General features: G+C 33.0%; 1 protein-coding gene across 1 annotated transcript in view; it reads right to left on the minus strand.

Annotated features, from left to right (window-relative positions):
• Nucleotides 1-26,671, minus strand: part of Sgcz (sarcoglycan zeta) — a 452,049-nt gene that overhangs the window by 204,629 nt on the left and 220,749 nt on the right. Inside the window, exon 3 of the mRNA XM_077792646.1 lies at nt 10,216-10,317. Within this exon, the coding sequence (XP_077648772.1) occupies nt 10,216-10,317 (102 nt within the window). The remainder of the gene's footprint in view (nt 1-10,215; nt 10,318-26,671) is intronic.

The following is a 26,671-nucleotide window of genomic DNA, read 5'->3' on the forward strand; positions in this document are numbered from 1 at the left end:
TAAAGATATCTGACCTTAAAAACATTAAAAGGCATTTTTTTTGCTGTACAAATGATTGCTATCATTTCCATGCTCACTACTAATGCTTCTTAACTGGCATTTTACATACAACCCCAAGAGAGAAGCTCAGACAATTTACTTGTGGATCTTAGATAAATGCAACAGAAAGCCTGAGTCCATCAATACTGCAAAAATTAAAGTCCTATTATTTCCCCAAAATAAGGTATTTGCTATGAATTAATTAAAAGAGTCTGTTTAAAGGAATACAATGTAAAGCCAATTTTACACAGTTGAGATATATTAAGGAAGGAGCATTCTATGTCTTGAGTTCAGGTTCACCTCAACCCTTGACACTATGGACGCACCATTCAAATTTCCTAAGTCTTGAGATGAATCATCTGTGAACTGGGAATAAAATTATCTAAACTTCTCACCCCTCAGTGTTGCTGTGAAAATAAAATGAAGTGGCTTATAGCTAGGTCTCAAAAAATAATTTTATTTATAAAATTTAAAAAAAAAACAAAACTCAGGCTGGGGATGTAGCTCAACCAGTAGCACACTCGCCTGGCATGCGAGCAGCCTGGGTTCGATCCTCATCACCACATACAAACAAAGAGGTTGTGTCCGTCGAAAACTAAAAAATAAATATTAAAAAATTCTTTAAAAAAAACAACAAAACTCATTGTTTGCCTACTATAAATTGCTGGGCAATATTTTGAAGACTAAAATAGACATGTTCCCTAGTTAATTGAGTGGATGGTTATTGCTGTATTTCAGTAGGGTAGTCAAATGACTAACATAATTAAAAATGCTAAAGGCTATCTTGAAGCTAATAAAGAACACACACAGATGCAAAGTAATGAGGACCAAAAAATGAAACAAAATAGTACAAAACTGAGTGATCAACCTCTTTCGTGGAACACCTATGCAGTAAGAAATCAAAGTAAAATTAGAAACCAATCACAAATGAAAAGTTTTCAGAAGATATTATTAGACTCATGAGATATGGCCTAAATAGTTGATATAAACTTTATTGCTATAGATTTATTTGATACAGAAAATATTGAAAGTAAATTACTCAAGCATTCAATTCAATAAAACAGGAAAATGACAATGGGTTTAAAAAGTCGAGAAAGGTCACAAAGGGAGTCCGGACAAAGTAAATGATCCTAAGCAGGAATACTCAATACTGTAAAGATGTCATTCTCCTCAAATTAAATATAGCCATAATTATATTCCTAACAGGAATTTTTATGAAACTTGACAGCTGATGATTAAGTTCATTGAGAAGAAAAGATGCACAATAGGCAAAAGCTTTTGAAAAAGTAATAAGAAAAGAAATTGCTAGTTATAAAAAACATTTCTTAAAGTGAAAGTATGAGCCTTTGGCAAGCATCTCAATAGAACAGAATGATGAGAACAGAAATAAATCCATAGACATTTGAGAACACCATATATGAGAAAGGTCATATTTCAAACCAATGATGAAAAAATGAACCATTCAAATTATGGCATCGGGGGCTACTGGTTATTCATGAGAAAGAGGGAAAGAGAGAAGGAGGAAGAAGGAAGGAAAGACAGAAAAGTTTTCAAAAACCTCTCTCCCTCATTACTTAACAAATTCAGCCATAATAATTTTTATAAGAAATTTCTTTTACTTGGTTCAGCCAATAATCTTACAATATAAGCTTACACTGTAAACTTGGAAAATCATCAGCCAAAGAAAGAAAATTAAGTTATTTCATAACAGTATAGAGCACACAACCTACCATTAATTAATCCATATACCTAGAAGGAAAAAAAAATGAGTGTCAACATGTTAATGGAAAGTCTAACCCAAATGAATTAATCTGGATGGAGGAGAAGGAGTTGGCAAGTAGATAATACTGTACAAATCTACCAAGAATGAAGGATGGCATACACTGTATGAATTCTACAGAGGCATTAAAACCTAGGGAATTAAATTCATCTACATCTGGTTGGCACACCTCCGACTCTCAAAAGAAAGAGAACAGTCACAGTCTTTCCACTTACAGTCTCTCTAGTGAAACAAATAATATAGCGACATTAATACCCCTACCCCAACTTCTAACCCATCAGGAATAATTTAAACCAGATAAAGGAAGTGCTTTAAGTTTTAGAATTTAAAAATATTACAATTTTAGTAAAATCACAGATCAAAGACTGTAAAAACCTTATAAGATAAAAAAGGAGATTGTAGACCTAAGTAAAATTCTGAGAATCCTAGCATCATCACTATACACAAAATACATGAATTAGAGCACGGCCAAATTCACAGGGAAGAGAATAATCTCATGGAATGGGAGAAAGACTCTGAAGAACTGATAAATTACATTCAAAGAAAATAAAAAGAATGCAAAATATTTACTGAAATTACAATATTTATAAAGAACAAAGATGACTCAATATTAGAAACATGACTTTCTCTGAAGTAAAGAACTGAATGTAAAACTAAAAGCTATTAACTGGCCATGGAGGCTCACATCTGTGGTCTCAGCTACTCTGGAGGCTGAGGTTGGAGAATGGCTGGAGCCCAGGAGCTTGAGGCCAGCCTGGTAGCACAGTGAGATCCCAATATAGTGAGACAACAAGTTCTAAAATCTATTGACATAATAGTGAAGACTTTCTGGATATGGAAAAAAAAAGAGTGAAATTAGTAAAAAGGTATCAGGCATCCAGAAAGAATATTTGTGTCATCAACAGGAGAAAAATATCAGCTGCCTTTAGACTTTTCATGACAATGTTCAGTACTAACATTTACTAAAGGAGTTCAAAATTCTGAGGAATTAACCATTAATAATTCTTCCCACAAAAATAAAAGCAACAAATACTCTCAGCATCAAATATCTCATAAATTTTAAAAAATTAAACTAGACAAAGACACTTTAAAGAAAGAAAACTACAGACCAATATCTCTAATGAACCTAGATGCAAAAATCCTCAATAAAATTCTGGCAAATCAGATACAAAAACATATCAAAAAAATTGTGCACCATGATCAAGTAGGATTCATCCCTGGGATGCAAGACTGGTTCAATATATTGAAATCAATAAATGTTATTCACCACATTAATCGACTTAAAGATGAGAACCATATGATCATCTCGATAGACGCAGAAAAAGCATTCAACAAAATACAGCATCCCTTTATGTTCAGAACATTAGAAAAACTAGGGATAACAAGAACTTACCTCAACATTGTAAAAACTATCTATGCTAAGCCTCAGGCTAGCATCATTCTGAATGGAGAAAAATTGAAGGCATTCCCTCTAAAATCTGGAACAAGATAGGGATGCCCTCTCTCACCACTTCTGTTCAACATAGTTCTCAAAACACTGGCCAGAGCAATTAGACAGACAAAAGAAATTAAAGGCATAAAAATAGGAAAAGAAGAACTTAAATTATCACTATTTGCAGATGACATGATTCTATACCTAGCAGACCCAAAAGGGTCTACAAAGAAACCATTAGAGCTAATAAATGAATTCAACAAAGTGGCAGGATATAAAATCAACTCGCATAAATCAAAGGCATTCCTGTATATCAGCAACAAATCCTCTAAAATGGAAATGAGGATAACCATTACATTCACAATATCCTCCAAAAGAATAAAATACTTGGGAATCAACCTAACAAAAGAGGTGAAAGATTTATACAATTAAAACTACAGAACCCTAAAGAGAGAAATAAAAGAAGATCTTAGAAGATGGAAAAGTATACCCTGTTCATGGATAGGCAGAACTAACATTATCAAAATGGCAATATTACCAAAAGTTCTCTATAGGTTTAATGCAATGCCAATCAAAATCCCAACGGCATTTCTTGTAGAAATAGATAAAGCAATCATGAAATTCATATGGAAAAATAAAAGACCCAGAATAGCAAAAAAAACTCTAAGCAGGAAGTGTTAATCAGGCGGTATAGCGATACCAGACTTCAAACTATACTACAGAGCAATAGTAACAAAAACAGCATGGTACTAGTGCCAAAACAGGTGGGTGGACCAATGGTACAGAATAGAGGACACAGTAACCAATCCACAAAATTACAACTATCTTATATTTGATAAAGGGGCTAAAAGCATGCAATGGAGGAAGGATAGCATCTTCAACAAATGGTGCTGGGAAAACTGGAAATCCATATGCAACAAATTGAAACTGAATCCCTTTCTCTCGCCATGCACAAAAGTTAACTCAAAATGGATCAAGGAGCTTAATATCAAATCAGAGACTCTGTGTCTGATAGAAGAAAAAGTTGGCTACAATCTACATACTGTGGGGTCGGGCTCCAAATTCCTCAATAGGACACCCATAGCACAAGAGTTAATAACTAGAATCAACAAATGGGACTTACTCAAACTAAAAAGTTTCTTCTCAGCAAAAGAAACAATAAGAGAGGTAAATAGGGAGCCTACATCCCGGGAACAAATTTTTACTCCTCACACTTCAGATAGAGCCCTAATATCCAGAGTATACAAAGAACTCAAAAAATTAAACAATAAGAAAACAAATAACCCAATCAACAAATGGGCCAAGGACCTGAACAGACACTTCTCAGAGGAGGACATACAATCAATCAACAAGTACATGAAAAAATGCTCACCATCTCTAGCAGTCAGAGAAATGCAAATCAAAACCACCCTAAAATACCATCTCACCCCAGTAAGATTGGCAGCCATTCTGAAGTCAAACAACAACAAGTGCTGGCGAGGATGTGGGGAAAAGGGTACACTTGTACATTGCTGGTGGGACTGCAAACTGGTGTGGCCAATTTGGAAAGCAGTATGGAGATTTCTTGGAAAGCTGGGAATGGAACCACCATTTGACCCAGCTATTCCCCTTCTTGGTCTATTCTCTAAATACCTAAAAAGAGCATACTACAGGGACACTGCTACATCAATGTTCATAGCAGCACAATTCACGATAGCAAGGCTGTGGAACCAACCTAGATGCCCTTCAATAGACAAATGGATAAAAAAAAATGTGGCATTTATACACAATGGAGTATTACTCTGCATTAAAAAATGACAAAATCATAGAATTTGCAGGGAAATGGATGGCATTAGAACAGATTATTCTAAGTGAAGCTAGCCAGTCCCTAAAAAACAAATGCCAAATGTCTTCTTTGATATAAGGAGAGTAACTAAGAACAAAGTAGGGAGGAAGAGCATGAGAAGACGATTAACATTAAACAGGGATGAGAGGTGGGAGGGAAAGGGAAAGAGAAGGGAAATTGCATGGAAATGGAAAGAGACCCTCAGGGTTATACAAAATTACATACAAGAGGAAGTGAGGGGAAAGGGAAAAAAACAAGGGGGAGAAATGAATTACAGTAGATGGGGTAGAGAGAGAAGATGGGAGGGGAGGGGAAGGGAGGAGGATAATAGAGGATAGGAAAGGCAGCAGAATACAACAGACATGAGTATGGCAATATGTGAAACAGTGGATGTGTAACCAATGTGATTCTGCAATCTGTATACGGGGTAAAAATGGGAGTTCATAACCCACTTGAATCAAAGTGTGAAATATGATATGTCAAGAACTATGTAATGTTTTGAACAACCAACAATAAAAATTAAAAAAATCAAAACAAACTAATTAAAAACAAAATACACATAAGCAAGGAGTGATTGAATAATAACTGAGGATGGAGTAGCCATAATAAATAGAGGACCAGTGATGGAACCTGCAGTCCTGTCTATGTAGACAGAAGACCAAAGTGCTGCTGCAAGAAAAGTTGCACAACAGAATGTAAATATTATGAACTCTCAGGAAGTTAAAATGCTATAATTATCAAAAAACCGAAAGTGAAGAGGGATGAGGACAAATTGGAGAGGAGCTAATCACCTCAAATTACACTGCAGGGAGTTAACAAATGCTTTCTGAAATTGAAACATGAAGCTATTCAATCTGGCTTCCTAATGGTATTCAAAATCTTTTATTCTTAACCGTAAAAGCACAATTAAAAAATTTGGTGGTAAAGGTATATTTACATTTAGCCATTTCAATGTATTTCAGATTATTTTTCTTCTACTAAATTATGCATAATAGGTTAAATATAAATAGTCTGTACAAGTCTATATATACTCTTTATTCTTTTATTTGTGCAGGAATATAATTACATAGCTGTGATGATGTTGACCAGATGTAAAGTTTCATTTTCTTTAGTGTAAAGATTTTGGAGACACTTGTGTTGTTTTGTACATGAACCAGAAGACATCACTGTAAAATCATAAATGTCTCCCATATAAACATTTAAATGTAAAATGATAATGATGAATAAGATAATTATGGAAGGCTTCACATGTCTATTTGTATGAAATAGTGTATATGGGAGAAAGAAAACCTGCACAGAGATTTTCCATGGTACCTGAAAGAGACAGGTAAGGAAATTAACATGCTGTGTAAGCAGAAAAGATTTACTATGCTAGTCTGGCCCCATGGTTTTGTCTCTGAACCCTATAAAAAAGAATTGTATATACAGTATGCAAAACTGGTTGTAAAAAAGAACCGAGTTTGCATCACACAGCTCTGAAGCCAGCAAAATGAACATAAGAAGAGTGGATCCTTGCTCACAGTTTGCTAGTACAGCAGGACTAAGAACTCAGGACTTCTTCATTTTGCTGTGGAGGTACTTGAATTGGAATTATCTGGCAGTAGTTCCTTGGGTATTATTACCAACCTGTCATTCAGAACAGTGTGGTCAGTGGCAGGTAAGGTATCAATTTAACTAATAATCCTTAAACAGGAAAAAATAAACAAAAATAGAGGACAGATAAGTTTGGTGATACTTTACAGGGTTCTAGAGAATTGCACGACATGAATCTGGTTGCTAAGAATCAGTGAAATGTATGAAAGAGCATCCCATTAATAACCTGGACTCATGATACCTTAGGAAACATACTCCATTTACATTTAAAGAAAATGAGTCTGCTAATTACATCTTGAGTTTCTGATATTCAAAGATTTTGTCCCAATGTTAGCCCATGTGCCCTGAAGACTGGGGCAGAATGTAATCATTGCCTTCATTTATATAAGGCAGCCCAAATTCACATCCTTTGTGTCTTTTCTGTTTGAAGGAAATTACGCATTTCATTTCAGTAATATTCAGTGCACAATTCTTTTGTAACAGTAATGATATTAATTTTGAGAGATGCATTGAATTTCAAGATGTTTTGGGGGTAGACTACACTACATTGTGTGTGTGTGTGTGTGTGTGTGTGTGTGTGTGTGTGTGTGTGTATGTATGTGTTGTGGACTGTTTTGATGAGCCAGTTAGAAAAAGTTGATTTTGAAAAGGATAAAGATTGTAAATTTTAATATGTGTAATAGAACTTCAAATAAGTATGACTATTTTGGGTGGTGGTGTTAGGGAAGTCATTTAGCTTAAAGAGTAGATTCAGGTGACAAGATGTGTGTTTATGGGCAACTGCACTTTTATGCAGCAGAAATCTCTTATCGCCTTTCCATGTGTATGATTAAATATCTAAATAACCAAAAAGTAACTTTAAGTAAGAAAACGATATCTGTCAGAGTGGAATACTGGCTAAATATAAAGAAGGCAACCGGCTGTCATTAACAGGGTAGAAATAGATGCATATCAATATTGTACAAAGTAGTGTTTCTCTCAGCTAAATTGAATATTTATAAATACCTTTTAAATTTAATACATTTTTCTACCTGAAAACCACTGGATTTTTGAAATTTTATCATAAACAGAATACATAAAAATGTAAGGGAGATTGATAGGTGTACCTGATTTTTTTTAAATAAGCAATCTCATTTCTCCTAGGATTACTGAAATTTTTCTGTTTTTTCTTAACCTAAGAATTAAGAATTTTGAGAAGTTTTATCAGTTCCACTTTAGTAATGAGAAAATAACATCTGAGAGAAATCGTGCCTGTCTTTTTGAAATAGCAAAATATTCTTTGCAGCAAGAATGAACCACAGCACACATTCACCCATAAGTGAATTGTAATGTGGGAATTGGGTATAAAATACAGATTGTCTCTTTCTTTTTCCTTTATTTATTTATTGTTGCTGTGTGTGAATGTGTAGCAACGTTTCCCAAGGGATAAATGAGTTTCCTTTTACTTCTGTTCTTCAAACCAGACTTCCACCTCTTATGCTTTACCATGCTTCCTCCCTACTGGGAGGCAAACAGCAATGAGAGGAGACAAAGGAAAGAAGCCACAGGGCTGAGGATGGGAGAGGGAGCTTGAAGTTCTCAATCAATGCAGTAGGCTTTGGAAATGTTTCTGAACTTGAGATAAGCATCCCAGGCATGAAGATTAGGAAATCCATCTGCCACCACCTCACACTTTAGTGGAAACAAATTAGTGGACCTTATCTTATTTCCTCCATAGAATTGAGACTCATTCTTGTTTCCAGTTAGAACACCTGTTGTTATACTCCCCCCAATTCCCCTGCTCAGAAGACAAATTGTATGACCCTCCCATTGGCAGAGGTCTTCACAATCTTTCTTTAAGTTGGCTTGTCCAGGAGGACACTAAAACTTGGCCTATATGACTTAGAGAAACTCTCTTTGCTATCCCTGGGCTTGTTGACAGAATGAATTTTCAAAAAAGTTTGTGGTCTGGTATGTTGGCACTCTCCTGTAATCCCAGCAGCTCCAGAGGCTGACACAGGAGGATTGCAAGTTCAAAGCCAGCCTCAGCAAAGCAAGGTGCTAAGTAAGTGATACTCTGTCTCTAAATAAAAATACAAAATAAGGTTAGGGATATGGCTCAGTGATCCTGTGCTGCAGAGTTCAATCCCGGAGAACTGCCCCCCTCCAAAAAAAAAAGTTTCTGCCTGAAACTATTCCCTCCTCCTTCCTAGACTAAGTAATTTCTTGATTTCCACACATAAAATTTTTACTGTTTTCAGATACTAAACAACTTAAAGTGACAACAATCAAAAAAGAACAGTGAAAATAGTTGTGAATGGTGGTGGCTTTCAATCAAGGAAACATATTGATAAATGCAAACATGAGATTTTCTTCCAATTTTTTCCTAGAATCAAAAAAGAAGTATTCTGGGTGAAGTTTTTATGTTTAATTATTTTTAAAAGTTTAACCATGAAAGGGAAGTGTTCAGACATGTGTCTCTTGATTTACATGGGACCAAACTTTGGAAAGTATTATCAAAACAGAATTCCAGTACCTAGAGTGCAATCATATAGTATATTAGTGAAGCTCTATCATTTCACATTATAAAAAAGTCATTGAATATAACTATCATAATTAAAAGTTATATGAAAGTTGATCATTTGATCTCATTTCAGTTTGGTAATAAGGGAAAAAAGAGCTTCAAGTCAATTATTCAAATTATGTTTTCCTATGTAGTCTATTTGCTAATGTATCATATTGGCAATATTAAAATATTATTTTAATCTTAAATAGATTTTCATATTTATGAAAGATTAATATTTTTCTGACTTGTGTATAACAAACTTTCTTTATTTCTCTCTCACTAATTATATTTCCACATATATACACATACCCCAGATATTTGTTTAATAGATTTGGAAGATTTTAATGTACCTGAAAATAGTTACTATCTTCTAAGAGGAATCACACTTAAGCCAAAATAAACAATAACTAAGCTACAATCTTGATGTTTTTAGCATGCTGCTAAATGATAAAATACATATAGAACACATACACACACACACACACACTCTCTCTCTTTCTCTCTCTCTCTCTCTCAAAAGACAAATATTCTGACTTGATTGAAATAAGGTACACCCAGAAATAAATTTTAATTTCCAAATAAAAACTCCTGATCATCTCTTTTAGCAAATACATGTCTATTAAAAATGAAAACATATATAGTATATTCAATTGAAATCACTAATGTGACTCAGCACTTTTTGCAAAAATTATTCAACACATATCAAATGCCCCCTTTATATTTACTATGACTGTGTATTTATATCTCACAGTGAAAATAGAGGGGCAAATTTTATAGACTAACAAAAGCAGCACTGCATTTCAATTCAAAATGATCTTGAATTTGTCAGTTTGAAACTAACCTTCACTGTTTTTCAATTGTCTCACCTTTTTAACTTTAATAGGTTTTTAGCTAACGAAAACTGATACATAAGGAGATAAGGGAATTCTATGCTCCTATTTCAAGCTAAAACATAAGCTCTAAATTATCTTTTACAGTAAGCCAAAGCCAGTATCACATACCTTTCTGGAATGAATTTCTTTCACATACAATGGAAGTAGAAACTCAGATATACCTTCAAGTCGGATTCCCTTCTTGGTGACTCTCAGATTTCCCATACCATCCTACAAGCAATGAAATATATATAGTTCACTTTTAGGTTAATTAGAGGATGAAATATCTGGCCGCAATTTTCTTAGGCCTAAATGGAGGAAACAGTGAGTTCAAATCAGTGATGCTTTAAGGAAAATGAGAGACTGAATCTACTCAATGAATGATTGCAGCACTTTGCATACATACAGAGGGCTCTATTTAAAATGAACAGGAAACAGGATTATAAAGACCTGGTGCTTACTCCTAGCTCTGTCACAGACCAGGATTTACCTATGAACAAATCAACTAATTTCTTCATGCATAAGTTCAATTATAAATTAGGTATAATGATACTTGGAAACAACTTTGCAGAAAGTTCAGAAAATATTGTGACAAGTATACAACTAATTCTATAATATTCAAAGATGCTCATTTGCATACTAATATTTTAACAACTGATGTTCCAGCACTGAAACCATGAATAAACATATATACTGTACTTTAGAAAGAGAAGGAGAAAATGAATACACAAATGTATTGATGAGATGGAACAAAGTCAGTAAAATCAGAGAACTATTGGGAATTAAAGATTTCATGATTGGTAAGAGAGTAAACTATTTATCATGGAAGACAGTGATTGATACAGGCCTTGGAAATGGGGAAAGTTTCAACAGGGGAGGTCTATGAAAAGTAGAACAGAATGAAAATGTTGTTACCATTTAGGAAAAAGCATGCTGTTGGATCCAAATAATGCATGGTTTTCCCACTTTTGACTGTTGGAGGAGAAGATGTTTTGGGGCCAGAGGGGGGAAAAAAAAAAGCCATGAATGCAAAGCCTAAGACAGATTCTAAGAGAAGAAATGCAAAAGGTACTTAAATAGCTTAATGGCTTGAAATGATTGGAGTTAAGCTTCAAGAAGACTAATGAGGCTGAAATACTGCACAGGATTATCTGTTGAAGTCAGTAATAAGGCACAATGTGGTAATAATTGTGAAGAATATGATAGAAGAACAATCTGCAGCCTTGATAAGTAATTTTATTCGGTGACACTGAGAAGAGGAATATTTACGATTAAATCAAGGTTTCATGACTCTGAGTGATTAAGGAAATTCAGTGATTTTCTAAAAATTGGAATAGTGGAATAGTTCAAGGCCAGAACTAAGTTTAGCTTTGGACATTTTTTTTTTTTTTTGGTACAGGAATCTCTGGTTAACTTTATTTTTTTTATTATTAGTTGTTCAAACCATTACAAAGCTCTTGACATATCATATTTCTAGCTTTGAGATATCTTTGCAAAATTTAGATACCTATCACTCAGCATCCCTATAGAAAGTAGATTGGGAATGCTAGTTGATTAAGGCATATTAAAATCCTTCATGAAGATAAGCAAGTTCCATGTGGCAAGATGTATATCAAAGCAAAGAGAAATTCCTGGAGAAAGACTTGTTCTGTGGCTTGGAAAGAGGTGTTCCATACTTTCACGGAAGTTTTAATCAGAATAAATGGAAATGGGTGACTATGACTATCTCACCTTGTACCCCTCATCCCCCCTGCCAAAAAAAAAAAATTCAATGAGGTATTATAACATGAAGATGTTGCTGACAGAAAACATTTATGCAGAAAAGATTTGGTGATGTTAAAATGAAAAGAGAAAGAGAAAGAGAAACAAATAGAGGAAAAAAAGATCATGAAGTGGTGAGGTCTCACTCTTTCCTGAGAAGAAAATCATAGATTCAGTGGAATTAAACTTGAAAGGAATATAAAGGAATTAGTTTCTTGAGGCAAGTGAAGAAGTTTCAAGGTGACACAAGAAATGTCTAGTAGGTGACCAACCTAACAGAAACACATAGGAGAATTTCAAGCAGTACTGAAGGTTTAACTTCGATGAGAAAACAGGTATGCTTTTGTTAGAAAGATGACTTCTCTGAGATGCAGCTGGGTTGCAGAAGTTTTATAGTATCATTGTTCACTTATGAAAATGAAAAGTACCTCTGATTAAATGACATGGTGACTCTTTTACTTGCTCTAAATTAGTGAGGTTTTGCGAGATTATGCCCATCTACAAAATAGAAAATGGCAGAAGTAACAGTGAGAAAGACTCAAAATGAAGATTTATTAACCCAGAAGGTCAGAAAGTCATAAGGAGGTGGACTTCTAAAGTAGTGAGAAATGATCCTCCTCAAATGACTGGCTATTACTTTCTTTATCAGGTAGCAAGCAACAAGTAACAGCTGTGTTGGGCTGCAAAAATAGAAAAGAGCCAAAGAATAGTACATGGTGATATTTATGATCAGATTCAATAGAGTTAAGAAATCTGAGAACTGTTAATAAAAGTTTATTTTTATTATCTTCAGAAAATGGAACTTTGGATTTTGAGATCTGGAAGGTGAGAAATTTTCCAGAGATAATAAGGCCTAAAGAAGATCCAAGCAGTTGTGGCAGAGGAAGACTAAGTGCAGAATTCTCAGGGAATTCAGAAAGCCAAGAAAAAAATGTTTGTGTATATATACACATATACATACGCACAGCACACATACATATACATATATAACATATATATATATATATATATATATATATATATATATACATAAATATATATACAAATTTGTGTGTGTGTAATCTATAATATGATATGGCTTGAAAAAATTATTTGATCACAGAAGGATTTTCTATAATTAAATCTCACACAGTGACTATCCATATGTAATCTCAAAAGCTTGCTGGAAGGAGGAAGTGTTCTGAAATTGTCCCCACTGAGTTTCTATGGAAATACCCAGTGTTATTATTAAATTATCTCAGGGCAATAGAAACAAATGCTATCACAAATGAAATTCCCTTTTCAATATTAGTGTTAAAAATGCTTCAATAAGCTGATCATCAATAAGATAATTGGGCATTCAAAGTTAAATGTGATACTGTTTATGCTATATGTATATTTAATTTGGGAATGTCTTCAGTCTCAAGCTAAGTAAAATGTCTCCTTCCATTTTCTACATAATATATGATTTAAGTTACATAAATAATTGTATTTCATTAGATAAAAGAGAATTTCCCTGCATAAGTGTAAGACTGTTGTTATGATAATATAATCTAACCTGGTTTACCATGTCTGTATTTGTCTCATTTCTCTTGTTTTCTATGAAGGAAAGATTTCCAAAAAATTTCCATATTATCTAAATGCAGTTGTAAAATACATAACAAATATGTGTGTGTGTGTGTGTAATTAACTCAATCTTCACATGCATGAATAAAGTCCACTGATAATTTATGAGATGATGAAATAATTCAGTGTCCAGTCTACAGAAACACCAAGAAGTGATTTTATTTTTATAGTCACTATATCTTCCTCGTCCACTGTCTCTTGGTCCTATCTGAAAGGAAGAAAATAATTTCTGAATTTTCTATTAAGAACGACATCACCAAAATACCACAAGATAACAGAATCTAACATAGGTTTGTCTCAAGACTATCTTGGTTTGACAACTTCTTTCTATAATCTCGACTAACTAATATTGGTGCTTCAAATTTTGTCTTCTACAAATGGAATAATCTGGAGCAGTAGCTGTAATCCAGCCACTGGGGAGGCTGAGGAAGGTGGAACACATAAGTTCAAGGCCAGCCTGGGCAACTTAGTGAGACCCTATCTCAAAATAAATTTAAAAAGGGTTAGGGCATGTAGTTCAATAGTAGAGGCCTCTGGATTCACTCTCTAGTACATAAAAAAAGATAAAACAAATTATAACAGAATTTATTTGTTTATTGCAGGATTATTTGAGAGGATGTACAAAGCTTAAAACAGTTCCTAATTTATGTGACTATACTTAATAGTTTTAACAATTATTGTTAAATTTAATAATTATTTAACAATGTTAATAATAACAATTATTAGACTGGGGTTGTGGCTCAGAGGAAGAGCACTCACCTAGCATGTGTGAGGCACTGGGTTCGATCCTTAGCACCACATAAAAATAAAATAAAGGTATTCTGTGCACCTACAACTAAAAAATAAACTTTGAAAAAATAATAACAATTATCAATATTTTATTTAAAAGTTTTAATTTTGTCTCATGATAAAAATACATATTTTTTTAATATCCAGAGGGTTTATCATTCAACTGCAGGAGAGTCTACATCAAACTTTATAACCATTAGAATTATGATGTTTTTATTCATTTTTCATAATCTCATGTTAGTACAGTCTGAATGTGTTCCCTCCAAAATTTGGAATTTTACAGTCTATGTGATAGTATGGTTGAATCAACTTTAAGAAGTGATGTGGCCATGAGAGGCTCCTCTCTTGTGAATGAGAGTAAAGAACTTGATAAGAGTGGCATTATACATGTATATTTTCTCTTGCTTTTCTGTCAATTCTATGTGAGGACACTGTGTTCCTCTCCTTTTAAGGACTTATCCAGGCACCATCTTGGAAGCAGAGAAGTCCTAACCAGACAAGTGAACCTGCTGGCACCTGTATCTTAAAATATGAGAGAAGAAATTTCAGTTTTTCACAAATTAGCAAATGTCAGGTATTTTGTTATAGCAACACAAACAAACGAACTAAAGATGCTTGCCACTTATTTACTTTCAATGGACAGTGTAGAATCATTTTGGAAAGGGTGGTAGAGTCAGAGTTTGAAACTTGATTTTACTACTTACTGTTGATTTTCACATAGTGTTAAATCTATCTAAAACTAAATAAGTTTTATGAAAATATCAGAAAAATGATGATATTCCTCATGGGGATATTTATAATAATTAACTGAGCTAGACTATGAATTGCTCAGTATTAGGCCTGTTATATATTTTTTCTTTTGTTTTTGTTTTTTTATTTGTTCTAATTAGTTATACAGACAATAGAATGCACTTTACTCAATTTCTCATTCTTTTGGTTGTACGTGATATAGAATCAACACCAGTTGTGTAGTATATGTACATAGAGTAATAATTTTTGATTCATTCTACTATCATTCCTAACCCCATACTACTTCTCTTTCCTTTACCTCCCCTCTACTTAATGCAAAGTAACTCTCTTCTTCCCTAGCCACACCTCTACCTTATTGTGAATTAGCATCCACCTATCAGAGAAAACATTTGGCCTCTAGTTCTTGGGATTGGCTTAGTTTTGCTTAGCATGATATTCTCCAGTTACATCCATTTACAGGCAAATGGCATAACTCCATTCTTCTTTAAGACTGAGAAATACTCCACTGTGTATATATACCACATTTTTTAATCCATTCATCTGTTGAAGGACACCTACATTGGTTCCATAGTTTAGACGTTTATTAATGATGTTATCATTATAGCTTATTGAAAGTAAATATTTTATTTCTTTTATTATTTGTTCTTTTTAGATATACATGACAATAGAACATATTTTGACATATCATACACGCAGGGAGTACAAATTCCCATTCTTGTGGTTGTACATGATGGGAAGTTAGTGGTCATGTATTCATACATGCACACAGAAAAGTAATGTCTAATTCATTCTACTGTCTTTCCTACTCCCATTCCCCTTCCCTTCATTCCCCTTTGTCTAATACTTCTAATACTTCACATTAAGTTTAAAATCCACACCCAGAATTTTGTAGTGATCTGTACTTACTTTTTTTGAGGGGGGAGGGTACCAAGGATCCAAGGATTGAACTCATGGGCACTTGACCACTGAGCACATCCCAAGCACTATTTCGTATTTCATTTAGAGACAGGGTCTCACTGAGTTGCTTAACACCTCACTTTTGCTGAGGCTGGCTTTGAACTTTCGATCCTCCTGTCTCAGCCTCCCAAGCTGCTGGAATTACATGTGTGGGCCACTGCACAGGGCTCTGTCCTTACAGTTCTTAAAGACTTTGGGACACCTGGTATGAAGGGTTTCTTGAATGTTAGCTACACCCAAGTTCTAAGATAGTCCTGAACAGTTAATGTGATTGTCAGAGTAATAAACATGTTGATAGGAAATTGAGAAAAAAAATAATGGATGTTTCCATCAAAAAATACAGAAAATGTGATGTATGATTTCTTATTAAAAAGTTTTTAAAAGATACTTAAAAGAAAGTACTGGCCACATGCAAATTAAAAATAAATCATAGATTTTTTTTTCTAGTTAAAACAAGAAATTTTTCTTCCAAGTTACTAATAAATATCACAAATTTCAAAAGAAATTGGATAGGAAGGAAGGTAAAAACGTGTGTTTCTATAATTTCTATCATGTACTGGTATTATACATTCTACACTTCCATTCGTATGAGGAAATGACCTTAATGAGATAGTCAAAAGTCAGATTGGAGTCCAGTATGATTGTCTGTGGAGGTCTAACACCAGTCAGTGTCTAGGAGGGCTCATTGTTCCTGCAGGTGAGCGAAAAAGGACTTCCAAGAATGGCTAACAAGGGTTGGGTGGGGGGAAACTGGCCACTTCCCTTATGTCCCATCTTTAGGTTGAGATGAAAACAGAATGAATTTGGTTGTGAAGTAAAGGCACCATAGTCTTAAAACTTCTGAAATTCACTTGTACAACTGGCACTCGGCATATCCCATATATATTTCCCTGCTTGTAGTCCCAGCCTGGCCTCCATACTGTCCTGGCCTGTGGCTGTGAAAAACATGTGAGTAATACAATTCCCAAACCCTCTCCATTGAGTCCTCCAAGTCCCATTTTGGGGATCAGTAAATAATATGGTGGATTTTTTTTGCCCTGGTGTTGAACATAGTTATTTGTGAGATCTTGGGAATTAAATATTATTAATAAAGTAAAAGAAAATGCATGGTGAAGTGGAACTATCATATTATGAAGGTATAATTCACATTTAAACTTTTTGTTACTTATTTTTAATGTACACTATATTACTAAATGTCCATTTAATTTCCAATCCCTAATTAAAGAAGAGAAGGTTCTCTTTAGAATAGCCATGAATTTCCTTTTTCTCACCTTGTTTGATGCCCATGTTATTTATATTTTATAATGAGCTGTTTTTTTCCAAGAATTAGAAAAAGAAAAAAACAAAATGTTGACAGCCCGCTAAATAATTGTGTTTTTACTATGTTGCTTGTTGTAATCCTTTACCTTATTTTCAAATTTAATTGGTCTTCCTTCCCTACATATTATTAGGAAATAATCTCTAAAGTGATATGAATTGATAGATTTAGAAATATTATCTGTAATTTACTTGAATAGAAATCTTTTTAGAGATTGTTTTTAATAATATGACTTTTATCATCTGGAACATGACTTACTACTTTTTTTCTCTGTCAATAGTTGTTTCATAATTTAGGTGTCATTAGTTGTCAGAGTTTTAAGAGAGAATTTTAAATGTATTCATATATTAAATATGAAAATAAATATTATACTTTTCTCTCTCATTATATGTATGCTTTAGCTCTATGAATGATTTTTAAAATGCATAAAAAATTAAATTGAATTTATTATCCAAAGTTTCTTCTACTGATCTCACTATTACCCAATATACATTTTCTTCTTATTCTATCAACATATCACTAGCATCATGAAACATATATATAATTGTTTAATTATAAATACAAGATAAAAATTAATAAAATAAAATTTTAATAATCTATTAATCTGGCAAGGCAGATAGAATCACAGTCATGGAGCATACAGAATAGAAATGATGCACTCAATGAATACTATGAGTCTATAATAAATAAAGATTCTGTCCAAAAAGTACCCTGTAACTTGACATATAAAAGGCAAAATTTACTTACTTATGGGCATATGCACACATACTATATATATATATATATATATATATATATATATATATATATATAATTTATATAAATGCATGCACACACGGAACATTTTATGTGCATATATATATGAAAAGTTCACACAAAATAATGGAAACCATATCATGCCTATTTAATATACTAGGAATATTTGGAATACATACATATTTATATAAAATAGTCTTAAGAAAATGTAAGTTTCTGCACAGAAAAACCTGAAATCTCAATCTAGTAAAAATTTAGGTCATATCCTCCTAATAGTAATTATGTAAGGAAATTTAAATATGAATGAAGCGACATCATTGTGTTGCCTAATTTAAAGTTAAGGTTACATCCTAGGAATAAGGTCAATAGTCGTGAAAGGAGACAGAGAACTTCTTTGAAGGAATACTAAAGAAAAAACAAGGCTCTGGGGGCTGAGGAAGGAGGATCAAAAGTTCAAAGCCAGCCTCAGCAAATTAGCTAGGCCCTAACAAATTAGCAAAAACTTGTCTCAAAATAAAAATATTTAAAAATAAAATAATGGGCCAGGGATATGGCTTAGTAGTTAAATGCCCCTGAGTTCAATCCCTGGTGGCCCCATATCCCCCAAAGAAGAAGGAAAAATAAAAAACAGGATGCTTTTTGAAAGCATATGATAAAATTTGATGGTAAGTGGAGACAAGTGCAAGGAACACCAGTCATTTGACTTCAGGAAAATGATACGGTAGTAGATTAATAATAACGCTTTGTACTCTGAAGTAATTCCATGTACTCAATAAATGAATGGCTGGGAAACTTCCATATGTTAATCTTTTAACAAGAGTATAAAGCCTAAAGATTTGCTATTATACGATTATCTTTTCCAACTGTGTTTAATAGAATACTGGAATTATAACAGACTGGTGATAAAAGAGTTCTATTTTTCAAATCAATTTAGAAAACCATTGCACGATACATTCCCACTCAGAAATTCATAGTATTAAACACTGAGAAGTCTGAAGTAAAGAAACATGTTTCCTTTCGTAAATATGGAGTTCCCACACACTTTGTCCAATGGGCCTCTGTTTACTCACCCATCTTTTGAGGTAGGTAGAATAATGTCCCTGTGAATACATTGTGAAAATTCTGGACTGATCATTCATGTTTTTCCAAATTGTCAATAAAGATCTATTAAAAGGAGGTGCATTACTTAGCAAGGAACATCAAAAAGAAGATATTTAAAGAGTTAATAGTTCCCATGTCTTCCCAAATGTTTATTGAGAGCCCACATAGAGTACCATTCAATTCTGTTATAATTGGTTTCCAAGCTATAGTTAAATGCTGGAAAGAATGTACTGAATGCTGCTAGAAATTTGATCTGACTTATGAATTTTACTTCTTATTGTCAGTAAAAAAAACAGGAGAAGGAGTTAATACTGAGCATGCTTTTAGGCTTTTGGTTTTTGCATGAGATACTTGTCAATTATTATAAGGATGATTTAACTCTTTAAAGGAGGATCAACTCTTGCCTTCAACAGAATCACGTTTCTGAACTTTTAATTTCTTTTCTTTTTCCTTATTCCTATTTTTTTTTTCCTGGAGATGGAGCCTGAGTCTTTCACATGCTAAACTATCATTCTCACATTGCACTATACCCCCAGCCTCATTTCTGGACTTGTAAATTAAGGGTAGGACTTTAAGGTATGGTAACTTCACAAGGTACTACTCAAGGTAAGGTCAAGAATTCCATCTGGGGTTTTATGGCAATTATCTTTCATTTCCACCTTTACTATGGCACTAAGCATAAGGGATTATAATACTTTAGCAGATACTGAGATAATAAGACATCACAACAACCCTAAAAACAGACAAGTTCTTTTGTTACTTTTAGTTAAATGATTTTAAAAATGACATAAAGTGAATTTTATGCAGAACTAAGGTAGTTGGCCAGAAGTATAGTCTTCTCATTCTTAATCATGCTACTGTAAGAAGTGAAGATGCAATCTACATTTATTTTATTATGTGACCTCAGTAAGAAAATCCTAATAATCTTCATTATTATATCTACATTAATTTATAAAACTATTTCTTAAATAATTTATTTTTTTTGGTACTTGTGGTGGAACCCAGGGGTACTTAATCACTGAATTATACCTCTAGCCCTTTTATTTTTTATTTTGAGATGGGATCTTGATAAGTTGAGGAGGCTGGCCTCAAACTTGTGATCCTCTGGTTTCAGCCTCCCAAGCCACCAAGATTACAGTCATGCTCCACCACTCCCAGCTAAATTATTTGCTTTGTTTGTTTGTTTATTTTCATAATTTAGTTCATTTACTAGGATATATTTTTCATTTGGCCCACAGGTACATTATGTTATTCTGAGGAGAGAAGTTAAATTAAATGAATTTAATTTAACTATATTATTATATATTATATATTATTATATATATTATTAATTAAATCATTCTTTTAATAACTGAAAAATATCTCATGTAAAAACCAAAAGGCTAAAAGCATGCTCAGGATTCACTCCCTCTCGTATTTTTTTTACTGACAATAAGAAGTAACATGCATAAATCAGATCAAATTTCTAGCAGCAGTCAGTACATTCTTTCCAGTATTTAACTATAGGTTGGAAACCAAATTATAACAAAATTCAATGGTACTACATGTGGACTCTCAATAAACATTTCATGCAGAAATGCAAAGGGTCAGATCTCAGCTAAATCTTTACAATTGTCCCCAAAACTTCCTTGAGGTGACCTTAGATTTCCATCCATCTCACCCTGCATTTGTTTTTACTAAAACATGTAATCTAGAATCCTTTGTCTATATGATAAGTTCTATTAAAGATACTGGCCCATTTGGAAAATATTTAACATGAGTTTACTTTTTTCCTACATTTATCTTTCATTTTATTTTATTATACTTCCAAGTGGCACTGATTGTAAGGTTTGTCGATTGTTTATAAAATATCACTGCAGGTGTCAACGGGTAATGGAGCCCTTCTTGTGGGAACTACCCCCCTTTGGTGGACTCCAACTGCTTTCATCAATGAAACACAGCAACTGCCATGTCCTTACTGGGTTCTGACCTGTTTACCATAAATGCTTCAAGCAAACATCACTAACTTAAACCCAAGCCAGGTCAATAAGAGGCATTTACTAATGTTTCTTGAATTAAGTATAAACTAATAATAGTAGACAGTTAAGTAGTCTCTTTGTATACAGACCTGGGAACCAACTGTGATCCCACTTTAAGTTGTATAGAGAAAGCCTGCTTGTAGTTAGAGAGACCACTGTACTCAGGAAATAATAACTCATCTGTACTCTCAGTGCATCATCTGGTTACCACTATTCTACTTTCTTTCTCTGTAAATTTTATTGCTTTATGTACTACAAATAAACACAGACAATATTTTTTTTTGCTTCATGTCTGACTTATTTCCATTACCATAATCTTCAAAGTTCATTCAAGTTGTAGTATGTGTCAGAATTTCCTTCCTGTTTAAGGCTAAATCATATTACATGTTACGCATGTATCACATTTTGTGTATCTGTTTATCCGGCAATGAACACTTGGGTTTCCTTCCCCTTTTGCTCCAGTAAATAATGTTTCTAGGACTATGGGTGTACAAACATCTCCTTGAAGTTATGCTTTCAATTCTTTGGGGTATATGCCCCAAATCAGATTTTCTGTGCATATGTCAATTTTATATTGAGTAATCTCATACTGTTTTTCATGAGCTCTGGACCATTTTAAATCTCCATAAGCAATGCACAAGAATTTCAGTTTCTCCATATTCTGATTAACACTTATTATTATTTTTTAAATAATAATTATCCTAACATGCATGAAGTAAAATAACTTACTTTTTGGGTAGTAGATTTGAAGGGCCACGCTGCTGTAAAGAAGAAATGTTTATATTTTAAATCTCTTGTTCACTGGCTTTTCCCTTAAAGCTCTTGCCAACTTAAATGGCTCAAGAAAAGAGACTGGATCTAAGAAGCTGGCGGAGAACATATAAGTAGAAGAAGCAGCAAAACTGTAGCTTTATGATTCTGGTAAATCAAACATTAAATTCTAAGACTATTGAAGCATTCAAAAATTGCAGGAATAAGATGCCAGAGAAAAGGGAAGTGAGGAAAACAATCTTGGACTCCATACAGGATTTTTCACAAATCATTTGCTAACTATTAGGTTACCTAGGAAGAAGTTTAGAAGCTGAACTATAAATATCTGAGAATTTCATGGAAACTTTCAGAAGTTGCATTATGCTGGAGAACAAAAATCAGATTTTAGAACTTGGAAGGGTAAGGAGACCTTGTACATATGTTCATCTGAGAACTGTACAGGGTTTTATCATAGAGAGGGGATGTACTGGAGTTAGCAGAGACTTACAATATCTGAATCCTAAAGTCGAGTGATCTTCCATCTTGGCTTTACTGAGAAATGAACACAGAGAAGTCTTCTCTATATAAAGACAACATTGTCAAGAACATCTATAATTTTTCAGACACTAAGTATAGAATTTTTCAGAAATGTCAACCCCAGGAAGAATGAATAACAAAAGGGGGAAAAATGATGCACACAGGCAACAGGTGACCCAGCTGTTTGAAGGGTCAGAGAGTGATCCAGATTAATCATGATTCAGATATTTAATAAAATATGGAGCAGAATAGAAAATATCATTGAGGAACTGCAATCCACAGAAGAAAATAAAGTGAAAAATCTCATAAATGAACAATTCAGCAATTAATACTGAGAACTTGACAAATGAATCTAATAAGAGATTGGAAACAGCAATAGAAAAAGACAAAGAAATGAATAAGAGTTCATTGGCAAATACACAGATTGAAACCAAGGCACCAATTGAATGAAAAATATCGAAATGAGCAGAATAGATATATGCAGCATAAGGAAAAGATCTGAGCTTCTTTAATTAAAGAATAAAGTATGATGCATTTATCAAACAGATAACCAATAACAACTCAGGAAAGCCTACAAAACTAAAACTGGGGCAGGGGGGTGGGGAGAAAAGGATACCATAGGTGGAATTAATAAAAATTAAAAAGGAAGAGACAATCTTCAAATTGGCAACAGAAATATAGATAGATAAAAAGTACCAGCAAGATTGGCAATTAACTTGACCACTTATTCAAATGATTTATAAAAATTAGAATACTAATAAATAACATCTTAGAAACCTGAAATAAAGTGGTTTCCAAACTAAATTTCACAACAAATGAAGTAAAGTCCTAGCCAATGACAGGGAAAGAATAAAAGAGGGAATGAATATTTTGGAAAAGAAGAAATAAATTTTTTGATCTGGTGATGACAAGATTGTAAATGCAGAGGATTGAAGTAATTCACAGATAAATTATTGTAGCTCATATAGTGACTTTAACCTAAATTGGTGGGTGAAATTTTCAATTGGTTTTTAGATATAAGAATAACTGTAAGTGACAATAAAATCAAAATAAGACACCAGTGCAAACCAATCACAATCACTAAATCTATAAGCAAAAGTTGAAATGCTTAATAGAAAATGAGAAGCAATTTTAATTTATACATTGCTGGTATGTGTAGAATATGGTAAGACTAGCTTTTGTCTATCATAGCTTTTGTCTAGATATACACACTGGCAAAATAAAATAAAAGCATAAATACAAGTACACATGTGTACACAATGTATCCAAAATCTGTAAAAAAAAAATCCCTATAGGACAGTAACAGGCATCACAATAGAAAAATGGGCAACTATACTGCACTGGAACTTCATAGAATACCAAAATCAACATAAACTTATAGAAAGGTTCTAACTTCAGCCATCTGGAATATGGCAATTAAAGCAGGCATTACTATACAGTCACTAGAGTTGGAAAACTTAAAAAGATGGCAGTACTAGAGTTGGTGAGGACAAATTATCTAGAATCCTCATATACTGCTGGCCAGAATATCTGTGAAAGTATATTTGTATGTTGGTTCATCTACTCAGGATGCTAAATCCTAGAATACACAGACACACTAATTAGGTAGGGGGGAAAGTGACCTTCCAGTTCTTTTCCTAAGATCCTATGGCTCACGGATTGGCTTCTAAGAGTCAAATAAAACAATATTAGTATTCCTCAAATAATGACATGTATTATTCAAGTGATAGATGTCATTGTACATCTATTATGATTCATACCAATAGTATGTACAAAACAGAGTGAGCCCTTATGTGAACTATGAACTTTACTCAATGAATTATCTAACAATATTGGCCCATCAAGTGTAAAAAAATGGACCACACTTATAAAAGATGTTAATAATAGGGGAAATGGGTTGGAGAAATGACCATGTAAGATGTCTCTGTACTTTCTGCTTACTTTTTTTGTAAACCTAAATAAACCAAAAATAAAGTCTATTATAAATTTTAAAATTCCACTACAATATTTTAATATCCTTATGACTAAAATATTACATTTAAAGGAATTTTTAATAAATTTTTAATTTAAATTTGTCTTCTTCAGGTAAAAAAGAACCTGTATTCTTTTACTTTGAGTTGGGTAATTTAATAGAATTCTAAGAAAATGGTGAAACAGAAGTATTTATAAAACGAGAATTAGAATATTAGAGAGATTGGCTAGTTGAATGTAGTCAGTGTTTCAAACCATTGAATTATATAATTCATTCTATAAGAAATATTTTTAAATATACATGTCAAATGCATATAAGAAATCTCTCACTCATCTCAGTACAAAATATAACATTATACTGGAAGTTGCAGAAGTAAAACAAAAATAAAACTTTAGCTACATTAGATGATAAAATTAATATTAGTTGACAATAGAATAAGATGAAAACATGTTAACATGTTTAGTAATTGTTGTGGTTAATGGTCTAGACAAAACAATATTTTGTCCTCCTTTGCAATATACACAAATTGTGTATGTGTGTGTGTTTCTCTGTATATGGGTGCATATGACTTTTTTATACTATTAATAGAATTGAGGTTATTTCCTCTTTTCTCTCTTATACACACTATGTTTAAGACAATAACTTTTGATCAAATCTTTGTGAATAAGTCTTCTTTCAGTTTCTTTACTTTTTCTTAATAAAGTGCTTATCCTAACACCTGCTAAAGAAAACTAATGCACCTGTCCCTAATCCATTGTAGAGAATATTAGCCTTAGTTACTTGCCTAAGGCTATAATTTCCTATTAAAATTCCAGCTGAGAGAAATTATATGATTTTAAAGAGCACAGTAAAAGAAGAAAACTAGCCATTTTTTTCTTAAAGTCTACATTCTAGCACTTGATAGAGCCTGGCAGCTGAATGGCTCCATATTGAGATAATACAAATGTAGCCTCTAGCAGAATTATTGTGCTGAAGTGAACTTCAAGACAGCATCTTCAGCTTTTACTGAGAATTCCTACAATAACCAGCTACAGGAATTTTACTTCTTAAAGTTCCATAAAACTTATGTTGAATACATTTTCTATTACATCATTTGTTGTTCTCCATATGTGAGAATTTTTCTCAATAACTTCATAATAGAAAAAAAAAATCTTAGTGTTCTTTAGAAAACTGGCATACATTTTCTCTTCTTACAATATTTTAGTTATTTCATTTTCCTTCTCTTTTAGTTTGCCACATTTAGGTTTTATTTAGTCATGAAAATTATCATGGTTGTCACATTTAATTTTTTTCTCCCACACATTTTATTTTTAACTTTGTTGATCCAAGGACAGATACTTCATAAAATAAGCCATTATGGATTATTTTATAATAGAAAATGAATGTACACATACACAGTCTTGTGCTACTTAATGAGGATACATTCTGGAAAAGGCACTGTGAGGCAGTTGCATCATTGAGTGAACAACATAAAGTGCATTTACGTGAACAGATGATCTAAGGTCACTTGAGAATTCAATCTTGCAGGACCCACTGTTGTATACTTAGTCCATCATTGACCAGTTGGTTATTTTGTGGTGCATAACTGTATATGCCTCAGGATTAAGTGAAGTAATATTTCCAAATTTGTAGAGTAGTTTTAAAATAAATGTTGTTTAAAATAAATGTTGTCATGTTTGAAATTCACTTTGGGGCATAGGGAGAGAAACTCAATGAGCTAGATCTTTATCATTTAGTGTTGCTGAAACTTAGGACATATTTTTTTTAATCAAATTTCTTAGGAAAAACAAAAACAAACAAAATAAAATCTCAACAACTTGGTTGAAAGAAGATACTTTTTACAAAGTTAAATAACTCTCATTGCATTTTACTATTATTTTTAAACACATAGACATACTATAAATTTGAAAGAATCACAAAAGCACAGCTTAATGATATATTGTGTCGAAGAACAATTCTTTAATCTCTACCCAGATATAGAAATAGATCATCATCAACACTCCAGGATTCTTTGTAGATCCCTTGAACGTCAAAACCTCACTAGTGGCACCAAAGGTCACCACAAATGTGACTCTGATATAGAATATTTTTTGTTTTACATTTTTACTTTCTAAAAATCTCATCTCAAAATATAGTAGTCATCTGTCTCTGAACTTTAGAGTCATGTAGTATAAATCATTTTGTGTCAGTCTTCTTTAGTCAATAATGTGCTTCTAAGACTTAGCCATACGGCTGCATGAAGTTCAGATTCAATAATATGAAAATATATTC

Source organism: Urocitellus parryii, chromosome 14, assembly GCF_045843805.1.
Source record: "Urocitellus parryii isolate mUroPar1 chromosome 14, mUroPar1.hap1, whole genome shotgun sequence".
Taxonomy (NCBI): Eukaryota; Metazoa; Chordata; class Mammalia; order Rodentia; family Sciuridae; genus Urocitellus; species Urocitellus parryii.